At 36.7% G+C, this 12,342-nt stretch overlaps 1 protein-coding gene across 1 annotated transcript in view; it reads right to left on the reverse strand.

Annotated features, from left to right (window-relative positions):
• LOC127855248 (Ca(2+)/calmodulin-responsive adenylate cyclase-like) overlaps positions 1-12,342 on the reverse strand; it is a 92,427-nt gene that overhangs the window by 16,351 nt on the left and 63,734 nt on the right. Inside the window, exons 7-14 of the mRNA XM_052390673.1 lie at positions 6,282-6,409; positions 5,780-5,938; positions 5,075-5,225; positions 4,676-4,867; positions 3,633-3,685; positions 2,590-2,731; positions 1,599-1,781; positions 1,073-1,168 (exon numbers count right to left, since the gene is read on the reverse strand). Coding sequence (XP_052246633.1) covers positions 1,073-1,168; positions 1,599-1,781; positions 2,590-2,731; positions 3,633-3,685; positions 4,676-4,867; positions 5,075-5,225; positions 5,780-5,938; positions 6,282-6,409 — 1,104 coding nt within the window. The remainder of the gene's footprint in view (positions 1-1,072; positions 1,169-1,598; positions 1,782-2,589; positions 2,732-3,632; positions 3,686-4,675; positions 4,868-5,074; positions 5,226-5,779; positions 5,939-6,281; positions 6,410-12,342) is intronic.

Raw genomic sequence — 12,342 nt, forward strand, 5'->3', positions numbered from 1 at the left:
TTTAACCCCCCGGGGCAGGGTTAAATTTGACCCTAGGGGCATAATTTGAACAAACTTGGTAGAGGACTATAAGATGTCACTTCATACCAAATTTGGTAGCCCTATGCCATACGGTTATGGACAAGTAGATTTTTTAAGTCTGCACAAAATAGGCCTTATATAAGCAAATTTTCAATTTTTTGACCCCCCGGGGCAGGGTAAAATTTAACCCCAGGGGCATAATTTGAACAAACTTGGTAGAGGACTATAAGATGTCACTACATAGCAAATTTGGTAGCCCTAGGCCCAATGGTTATGGACAAGAAGATTTTTGAAGTTTGCACAAAAAAGGCCTTATATAAGCAAATTTTCATTTTTTTTACACCCCGGGGCAGGGTCAAATTTAACCCAAGGGGCATAATTTGAACAAACTTGGTAGAGGACTATAAGATGTCACTATATACCAAATTTGGTTGTCCTAGGCCTAATGGTTATGGACAAGAAGATTTTTAAAGTTTGCACAAAATAGGCCTTACATAAGCAAATTTTCAATTTTTTGACCCCCGGGGCAGGGTCAAATTTGACCCAAGGGTTATAATTTGAAAGAGGTTCACCACAGGAACATGCCTGAGAAATTTCATCAGAATTGGACCAGTAGTTTAGGAGAAGAAGATGTTTATAGAAAAAGTTAACGCACGGACGCACGGACGCACACACGACGGACACAGGACCATGACATAAGCCCCGCTGGCCTTTGACCAGTGGAGCTAAAAACGAGCATTTTGTATCTACAAAAGTCTATGTAATCATACCACATCTAGTGTTCAAATTGTGGCTATTGCTATAAGGAACACTGTTTGTTTAGGTGTTAACTTTATTTTACGAAATACTTAACGAAATTTTCGTTGATTTTGAGCGTTATAGACGCTTTAAGGTATATCTTTACAATTTTGCTGGGAATGCCGAATGTTATACGGAAACTGCCGATTATACAATGATTCGCTTAATTTTCTTATCTTAAATATACTATTTGTATGCGTATGCTTTGCAAGATAACGTTCAACCTTACAAAAAATGTATATTGATAACTTACCACGTTCACCTGACTCATGACGTAAATGAGAAGTAGAGTTGTCACAATGACGAACACCCGCAGGCCCGCGGAGCTCCGAATATCGAACGACGTACACTGAAACCGAAATTAGACATGTTATTAATTGATCACGAATACGCGCATAACATACCGGCCGGTACTTAATTCTGTTTTACGTACCTTGATGCAACTATCAATCGTAATTCTGTTGCTTTTAACTTACTTTTTTTTTCTATTGATAATAAATAGTACACTTAAGTTGAAAAAGATTGACATAATTAACTAATTAAAGAGATGCGTGCACTATATGCGTCCAAAATGTTTTGAAATAGTTAAATTAGTTTGATTAAATTTTGATAATAACTACATCCGTGGATGCAATTGAATATTTTCCTTATACGAGTAAATGAAATCTGGAATAAAATTCCTAGCAATCATTTTCACTTAAGCTCATGTCGAATGAAAACTTTCAAAAATCAATAGATAATTATAATCAAACTTGTTCAGACGCGGTACCATATCTTACCTTCAATTTTATGCTAAGTATGAGCATCATTATGACCGCGATCCAGCAGAAAGCAGCTAAAAATAACATCAAGAGAAGAAGCGTCCGAGGAAGAATGACAGTATTCACCGCCGCGGTGCATATAAGAAGGATCATTGCGCAGATAATGCTGCTCGTGAACGCGAAGTCACCTGTCGTCTGGTACTGAAATATCACCAGCAGACAACAATGCTTGAAAAAGACAATTCAATTAAGTAACGTTATGTCTTCATTATAGAAAAAAAGTAACCTAATTCTGTAAAACATGAACGATATGAAAAGTCATTACATGATAAAGATCACAATCGTCGTCGTCTATATAATAGTTTGACCCTCTGTCACACATAGTATTCCATATGTTTCATTAAAAGGCGATTATCATTCAAGCGCCGACGCTCCTCGTTAGTCGCTTATACCTGAGAGTGCATCAGTTGAAAACAAGTCAGGAATTGTGCGTTTTATTTAAAAAGAAATTTTAAAATAGTTAGTAGTCACAAAAGTCTGAAACAAATATCTAATCGAAACATCTGGGTTGAGTTCACACTTCCTGGACATAACTTAGTTTCCCACAAAGTTGTGATGTCTTATTGCTAGCAATAAAAAGAAAGTCAGACAACTTAAGAAATAGACAAGACTAGAAAGTGCGACAGGAAGACCGACAAAAGGACTGACACAATTGGCGATTGTATTCCTCCTCCAACCCCGAACTATAGCCCCTCAACATTATCCTGACAAGGGCTATGTGCACATAAGTGTTCGTAATTTAGTATGGTAAAATTGATTTAGAAATATCCAACAAACTTACTGCTATGTTGTCATTTATCTTTTTAAACACATGGGCGAAATAACGGAGTATTTATGTTTGACACAATTCCAACCACTTATTGATGCATATTGAGTTTAAACGTACCAGGTTAATTTTCGCGACCCATATTTGGGTATATTAAAAACGCTTATGAATTTCTCAACCTACCATTTTTTCTTTTTCTGGTTTCTTGAACCTGAGCGTGAAGTAGTTCACGTGTTCCGACTTCTCGCGGTCCACGCTGCGCGCATCGATCGCCTGGTTCAGGTACTTGTTCACGCGATCCACAGGTTTGGGCTTGTGAGAGTGCCTGAAAGATAGGTGACAAAGATTTATTAAAATCCAGATCCCTAAAAGTTTGGAAATCGCTATACATGCCGTAAGTAAAAAAAAACGTTGACCCGCCTATATATGGCTACGTAAGTTTCATTCAAGTAATGACAGTTGATGTGATGTGTGACTATGGAAGCATAATACAAAGGTTAGCATCGTATGTATCCGCAGGTTTGTGACTTTGTCTGAAATCGAACACATTCAGGAGTTCGTCTAATGATGGTTCATTGACAAACTTTCAACTTATTCAGCCAATACATCTTTTTCAAGGAATAATCTCAGTCTTAGCTGTTAGTATTTTTATAAATATCATATGTTATACCGGTAATTGATTTTTGTTCACATTTAAGGCTCTTACTAAATGTGCAAAGTTAAACAGTTAAGTGGCATATATGTATGCCTCGTATTTCAGACGGCTTACATTATGTTACTAGGCATATTAACCATTTACAACTTAGATACGTATTTTGACGCATTTGTAGTCCCTAACAAAGTTATATTTAATTTAAGACCTTTCTTACTAGATTCAAGTTTAAAGGCTTCATTTCCAACGCTCAGATACTGATGAGCAGCAAACAGCATAAAATATGAACAAACTGAGAGTTACTCGCAGGCTGTTCTCGATTTATGCTGTTTGCACATAGCCATTTTCACTTTGCATCTGAGTGGGAAAGGGTTAATATGCACGGTATTTAGAAAAGGGAGCTGTGGTTTTCTCTATATGTTTTTCAAAAATTGCCAGTGACTGTCTATAACTTTCTCTTTAATATAAGGAAATCAATAAATTGTTATGTAGAGATAAAGCAAATAAATAAGCACAAAGAGCATATGGCAACAACTCAATTCAATACTTGGTTCCGTGACAGCAAGAGTGTTACCTTTCTTTGAACGCCTTCCGCAACTTATCTGTGACGGAGTAACCGAATTTTGTCTGGAACGAAAAACAGTTATTATAAACAACACAAAGATACAAACACATAAAACCTATAAGATGTATCATAAGTATCCAGACTACGAACTTAAATACCCAATTGATTACATAGCTACAAGAAGTACGTAAGTAACGTACTTAGAAGCAACCTCCGTGCTGAGATTTAACTAGAACCAGCATAGCTGGATAAATCCCTGCCTTCATAACCAACCACGTGATGATAGTCAAGCCACGTGCAACAATAACATTCCCTTTGTTATGTTTACTTTTTTCAATTTATTATGAACCAAAACACATTTCACAATATAAGATAAAAATGATACTTCTTTTCATAAAAAAATCTTTAACACAAAATGTAAAATCCTACCAAATCTGGTAGGATTTTCTTGTGATGGCAGAGATTGTACGTGTAAGCATGGAACGACAACTCTGCGTGGAGATTGACTTAGAAGTATAGCGGTCAGACTGCTTATAGTTCTCAAATGAGGCGCCAATGGAGGACCATTTTTCACAAAGATATGATTTCCGTCTGTCTTGTATTAGACTTAAAGTAGGATTTTGTCGCGTTAACACTTTCCAAGCAAGTTAGAGAATAAGACAATATAATATTACTTATGTGATAACGACATGAGCACATGAATTACATTTCTAACAATCTTATTCTAGCAAAATTGCTACTGTTCATTATTCACCTCAAATGGCGGACTAACCCGCGACATGAAAAATGGGTCGTTTGCCATATGCGGCCATATTATCTCAAGAACTGCCTGTGCATCTGCGCAGTCTGGTCAGGAGCTGACCTACGTGTCCAGCAAGGTTGTGCGGACTGGGTTTAACTTGAAAGAATGCGTGGGTGCAGGCTGATTTAGAGCTACGCTAACCGCAAATGACAGTATAATCATGTTCACGTGACGCGTCTCATTTGATACATCAGAGTGCATCAACAATTGCACTAGCATGCATACTGCAAACAAAAGCAACAGTTCTTACAAACTTATTCGAGGCCCCGTGTCCTGACTGCTTATTATTGTCATCCGATGGTGGATTCAGCACGTTTGAGAACGGGATTTCCGCGTTAAATTTCACCGAGTGGATAAGACGCAGAACGCAGTTTGTCACGCTCCGGAAGGAGAGTTTCTTGGCGCGGATGCTCGATAGACGCTTGTCGGACAGCATCGTCTCCTAAAGGAAAAGAGATTCAATCGTTTGAGTGAGTGCGAGCATATCTTAAATACACGATATCTCGTATTCTATAAACATTAAACTTGTAGCGTAGGAAGCATACTGATATGTGAACGAAAGAATGTCACCGATTACCCATGAAAAAAGGCTTTTTGTTTCACTTAAAAGTCACACAAATGTGTCCAAAAGCCGCGAGTAAAATCCCACCTTTTTGAGTACCGGACTTCCGGCCGACTTAACGAAGTACGTCTCGATGCCGTGCTCCTGTATGTAGGCGTTACGTTCGCCGCCTTTTCCGGGCTCCACCTCGTACTCCCCGCGCAAGTGCTCGAGCGTCTGGGAGGTGATGTGAACCCGCCTAGAGAAATAGTCATACAGGCGTACTGTATGTATTATTAAATAGGACTTTTAGCAAGTAGAACCAATGAGTACATTATACTTTACACGTGCTTCACACTAATGATGGCAGGATCCGTTAATATTAGGCGTATTCACCTTGGAAACACAGCTGGTTTCTTTTTTAATGTATCTTAACACCATGTTTTCAATTTCCATGATTTTGAAAAATTTACTCCCACTCATCGCGCTTTCTTTACACAAACTGAGGACATATGGGGCTCTTTTCAAATAGGTAATAAGGATTCTAATTTAAACGATTGCATTTCAATCTCAATTTAGGTAAGCAATAATTATTTGATAATTAGCATAACAACTTTACGTGAGGATCTATATTTCCATGTTGTCATTCAATAATATTACATTATGCAATAACTAATAATTAATTATACAATATACAATTACATCTGTTCCGGTACAAATTTAATTTCGTTTGGATTTTTGTCGCTAAATCTCACAGATATGTGTAAACACATATTTTTAATTTAATTCCCTATTTCCCCTGGTAACGCTTACCCGGGAAGTCCCCCGGACTCCATGAGGTTGGCCAGTGTGACGTCATTACTCCATACGTCATATTGCCACTTCTTAAGCCCTAGCACACCGCAAAGGACACGCCCCGTGTGTATGCCGACCCTCATGTTCAGATTCACTCCCGTCGACTCGCACACGGTACTGACAAAATATGAATACATGTAAGTTCATTTTTCTACATAAATGGCCAATAAGCGTTTGCAGAAAAAATTAAACAATAATTTAAATGATATCAAATAACAATATACTACTTCTACTACTACTACTTCTACTATTACTATAAATAATAATAATAATAATAATAATAATAATAATAATATAAAATCATCATCACATGATTTCGACTGACGACAAGTGCTATGTTTGCATAAAGTCAAACATCTGCGCGGAGATTGTTTCCGATTGATACAATTTTGTCTTAATAACCAAAGATAAAATATTCAATTGATTCCACTTCCATGCACATAAATTCTAAATCCCGTACTCTATGGCTTCTATCATATCTAGACCCATCTCGACGCAGCACTTGGCGTGGTCGTCCCTCGCTTCCGGCAGTCCGCTCACGCAATAGTAGCAGTCGCCGAGAATCTTGATCCGCAGACAGTTGTTCCTCTGAAATAGAACAAGCATACGGTCGGTAATCTCTGGCGCCACCTGTCTTTGGACGTGTATCGTTACCGTGTATTGATACACAAAACAGGAGGCAGCGTTACGTTTACAGTCGCATTTTAAAACGTGTACATGACGTTCATATCTATAAAACAGGAGGGCCATGGTGGCCTTGGGGTCGCTCACCTGAGTAGAAATAAAGTTAAGCAAGGGTTGTTAACGTTGTTTTGTGAAGCAAAATGCTGTTCTGTGTTGGCAGATATATAAATATATGCGTTGTGATGAGGTTATTGTGTGTGTTTATGCTTTTTATATTAGACATTTGCTTCCCATTGCGACAAATGTTTATTTTGGATAATAGGGCAGTAATTAATTTATGTGCACAATCAGCAACAGAAAATGGAAGTTTATTGTTTTCACAAATTGTAGTAAAGCTTTGAGATCATTAGATAAGCATCTCAGCAGCTAAGGGTGTTATACTGGATGACTTGTTTTTGCAAGAACAGCGTTAGATACCGAAAACAACTGTATGTTTTTCATATATTTAGTGTTCATTGAATAGTTTTTGTATAGTTAAATACAATATGTTGAATTGTTATCATATATCAAAGCATAATACAAGGAAGTAAATGAGTATGAGAATATCGACTAGATATTTAAAATTGATCTTCTTTTTAGGTACCACACATCTGACACTTAATCTTTCTCATAGTTTAAAAATTGAAGTAAGCACACAAAATACATTTGAAAATGTATCATATCCAAAATCTGTTAAACTATTTGGAATTTTAATTCACAAACAATCTGTAGCATAAATACATTATTTTTGCCACACCAACTTCCAAAACAAGTATTTAACCAAACAGTTTTTGTGCTTCGTAAAATGTGATTAATTGTTGTTGTTTTTTATAACCCAATTGTTCACATTTTGGATTTTATTTTAAACTACCGAACAATTTTCAGACTCATCTTAAAATGATATTTCCAGTTGAAACAACAATAAAACCTGTTAAAATCACAAATCTTAGATTATCACACACAAACTACTTAATTGCTAAAAACTGAATAAGCAATCTATCGTATCAGTGGTATCCATCTGACATCAAGACAAGGGTCTTTGATGTGAGAGCCCATTTAATTTGGGCCAATTTCCAGGAAACTGCAAGCCTATTACACAATCATCACATGGCTATTCAAGAAGGTATCAACACTAATTTACTGCAACAATGCAAGCACATGTATAACTGAGTTGTATATAGAGAAGAAAGAGTGAATGAAAGGTCAGATAAGATTCATTAGTAACAGTTTTGTTGTTTTACCACTATGTTAAATTTATGAAAAATAAAGATAACACTCTGAAGTAATGGCAATAATTAATCGGAGTAATCATAATTGTGCACTAACATCCTCATTACAACTAGAAAGTAAACATGGTTTTTTATATAGCCATAAAAGGAAAACTGCCTCTCCCCCAGGTGGCCATGCTTTTCAACGAACTCTAGCAATTTTAGAACAAGCTGAGTTATCATTAGAACAAATATTCTGACCAAGTTTCGTAAAGATAAATATAAACGTGACTCCTAAAGTGTAAAAAAGATTTTACTATAGCCATATAATGAAACCTGCCCCGTCCCCTGGCGGTCATGTTTTTGAACGGACCGGAACCATTTTCGAACTCAGCCGAGCTATCATAAAAACAAATGTTCTAGCTAAGTTACATAAAGATTGGACTATAAATGTAACTTCTAGCGTGTTAATTAGGTTTTACCATAGCCATTTAAGCTAACAGTACCTTTCCCCCTGGCGGCGATATTTTTTAACGGACCGGAACCATTTTCAAACTTAGCCGAGTTATCACAAGAACAAATTTTCTGAAAAATGCCCAGACCCCCTGGCGGCCATGCTTTTCAACCAACCGAAACCATTTCCGAACTCAGCTGAGAAAACATTAAGACAAATTTTATGACCAATTTTCATGAAGACTGGACAATAAAATGTGACTTCTAGAGTTTTAACAAGCTTTTTCTTTAATTTGACCCAGTGGCCTAGTTGTTGACCTCACATAACCCAGTTTCGAACTCGACCAAGATATGATAGTGACAAAGGTTCATGAAGATCAGACAATAAATGTTGTTTCTAGAGTGTTAACCATGCAAAATGTGGACGACGCACGACGGACAAAGAGTGATCCCAAAAGCCTACCATGAGCAAGCTTTTCTCAGGTGAGCTAAACATAACGTCTTATGAAAGAAATACATTAACTAGTCTATTTTCTATGTTCTAAAACATTTGGAACGAAACGATGATACAATCCCGCTAATATACAGGCAGATTAACTCATACGACCCCATTAGCACTCGCATTCACAAACTTTACGATACAAAATTACAATAACGATATTATTGTGCACATGTAAATGTGTTCAATTTTTATGAAAGGTAAGATATCATTTTTACAAAACCAATTTAGCATCTTTTTGATCAGCATCCTTAATGCCTGATTTTTAAACACTTACGTCAATTTTTTTTTTTGAAGCGAGTATTTTTATTTAAAGATAAGGCCATATATTTATTGTATATTTATTTAGTATATTGATCGGACCGTTAAGATAATAGATTTAAACAGATGTCTATTTTGGAAAAAAAATCCAGTTGGGTTCGAACTCGAGCAAAAACAATCGCGAATATAGATGAAAACCTTATCATCCATATTATTTAACGCTATCGTGCACGAAATATTTTTAATATGTCTTACGATATTAGCATCGGATAATAAGCTCATTAAAAACTCATGAAGCCTCATTCAGAAATATCGTCCTTCCCGTCACAGAACCAGATAATGACCCGTTATTAACAAGGCTGTTCTGCCTACTCAAATATTTATAGAAGTATCAATCAAGGCCAATTTTGCACAGTCTTTGTGTTCGTTCCGTGAATATTTATGCGTTTTTTCCTAGTGATATATAGTCGCCATTTCCGAATCTTTGCTAAACTGGAACCCTGCAGCATGAAGCCCCGCGGTGAAAATATGTTTTGTATGTATCAAGCGCCGAACAAATACCAATTTTCGGGAGGAAAACAACAGCAGCAAAGTATTGTTCCACTGATTCTTAATAATTTTTGACACACTTATACACTAATGGTTACGGATATTTGTGCTGCTTTATGCGTGTCCTTTCAGTGCTGCCTGTCTGGCGTGTAATTACCAGATCTGCTTTAGGCATTTAGCATGCAACGTTTATTAAACTAAACTAAGTTTTGTTCACCACTCAGAACATATGCCAAAAGTGTAATAAGATCAGGAAGCTAGTATAACTATTAGTCTGATAAATATTAGTTGTACTTAAGATTATAGTGTATTCATGTCAGTATATTTATGTTGCTTGTGATTGCGTTTTTTTCTGCTGTGTGAATTCCTTCCTTCCGTTCGTGCGTAATTACAGCTGTTACAGCTGTGCCGAAAAATCAGCGTTCATCCTTGGTCTGCATCAATAATACTAGCAAAGCTTAAGTCTTCAAGAACTTCCGGTAACATATCTAACATATTATATACACAGTATCAGTATAAGTTCTTGTTACCGTCCGATTGCATTTCATTTAAGACAAGGGTTAAACTGCCTATACAAACATACAATACAATAAGCAATACACACGATTTAAAATAAACTAATAAAAGTTGGGCTTATCAAATTGGCCAGTTCCATGCAAAGATGTGTAGGTTAAGTAAGGCATAACAAAAATGACGGTGAAACTGTTTAAAAGTTTCATAAACGCTACTTAATAAGTTGGATGGTGAATTTTCAAAATACTAATTTTAGTAAAATATGGAAAATCAAATCAGAAGAACGTCTGACTGAACATTCGGTTACGAAGAATGGAATACCAGTATGCCACATTAGTTGTGATCGTAATACAATTTTTGATATATGTACGGTGTATAACAGTGAGTTATTGCTGCATAGTGGCTCGTGTAATTCACTTACGTTTGAATCAAGTGTGTCATAAACTGAATTATTGCCTATAAAAGCCGATTGATCAAAATCCTTCGAAAACGAAGCAGATAAGAAACAGCAGTGTATCCTTGTTTTTAGAGGACGTTAGTCTCAATTATGTAAAACAATTACATACTTATTATTATTTATGGCAAAAGTGGCCCGGTAGATATTTTTTACGAATCTAGGAGTGCACGCGGTACCACAACATAAATGTTCGTATCTGCTTTGCCAAACAGTAGCAACTTTTCAAACAAGGAATACAAATAAAACACATGCACACGGGTAACGAAACGTTAATTCCACTGTTTGCCTAGTGGACTCTCACATCCTTCTATATTGGATCAATTTATTTCCAAAATTAGGGATGTCTAGTATATTTATATTTATATATCCATATTTAGAATATTTCTTACAGAAATTCCTTTAAGCAAACAGCGCATCATATGGGTCTACGCTGTTTGCCAATACCTTTTTCTAGACGCTAGGCATACATGGGTTAATCCAATTTCTTATTTTTTCACGGCATGCATTGTTATCAGCATCGTTGGAACCTACTAAATATTTCGATTACAATATGTGATTAGCTTGACAAATTGCTGCAGTCAAAATAATAACCTACTGGTATTCACAGAACCCAATTTATGTTATACATATATCAGTTTTTACTGAAATACGTGATTTATAAACCATGCATAGTACAAAAATATTTTAGTTTCTTCCCTTTGACGTTTCTGAATCTGCTTTGATAATCATGGATTTGCTTTGCTATCGTTTGGATTGACCATTCCGAAGTTATGTAGTGTTTATCGCATTCTTTTTGTCACTTGGGGGTTATTGGTAACACTCATAAAACAAGGGCTGTTTGTAAAACATGCATGCCCCCCATATGGGCTCTCAAGTGTAGTGACAACCATTTTGTAAATATGTTTTTGTCACTGTGACCTTGACCTTTGACCTAGTGACCTGAAAATCAAAAGGGGTCATCTGCGAATCATGATCAATGTACCTATGAAGTTTCATGATCCTAGTCATAAGCTTTCTTGAGTTATCATCGGGAACCCATTTTACTATTTCGGGTCACTGTGACCTTGACCTTTGACCTAGTGACCTGAAAATCAATAGGGGTCATCTGCCTGTCATGATCAATGTACCTATCAAGTTTCATGATCCTAGGCATAAGCGTTCTTGAGTTATCATCCGGAAACCATTTAACTATTTCGGGTCACCGTGGCCTTGACCTTTGACCGAGTGACCTCAAAATCAATAGGGGTCATCTGCGAGTCATGATCAATCTACCTATCAAGTTTCATGATCCTAGGCATAAGCATTCTTGGGTTATCATCCAGAAACCATTTTACTATTTCGGGTCACCGTGACTTGACCTTTGACCTGAAAATCAATAGGGGTCATCTGCCAGTCATGATCAATGTACTTATGAAGTTTCATGATCCAATGTGTTAGCGTTCTTGAGTCTACATCCGGAAACTATTTTACTATTTCAGGTCACCGTGACCTTTGACCTAGTGACCTGAAAACCAATAGGGGTCATCTGCCAGTCATGATCAAACTACATATCAAGTTTCATGATCCTAGGCATAAGCGTTCTTGAATTATCATCCGGAAACCATTTAACTATTTCGGGTCACCGTGACCTTGACCTTTGACCTCGTGACCTCGTGACCTCAAAATCAATTGGGGTCATCTGCGAGTCATGATCAATCTACCTATCAAGTTTCATGATCCTAGGCATAAGCGTTCTTGGGTTATCATCCGGAAACCACCTGGTGGATGGACCGACAGACCGACATGTGCAAAGCAATATACCCCCTCTTCTTCGAAGGGGGGCAAACATATAGATTACTGAACCAGGTTAAACAAGGGAGATAAATACTGCAAAATCATTTACATGTTGTCTTTTTTTAACTATCTCTTAGTTGATAAG

The sequence above is a fragment of the Dreissena polymorpha genome, chromosome 13 (assembly GCF_020536995.1).
Source record: "Dreissena polymorpha isolate Duluth1 chromosome 13, UMN_Dpol_1.0, whole genome shotgun sequence".
Classification (NCBI taxonomy): domain Eukaryota; kingdom Metazoa; phylum Mollusca; class Bivalvia; order Myida; family Dreissenidae; genus Dreissena; species Dreissena polymorpha.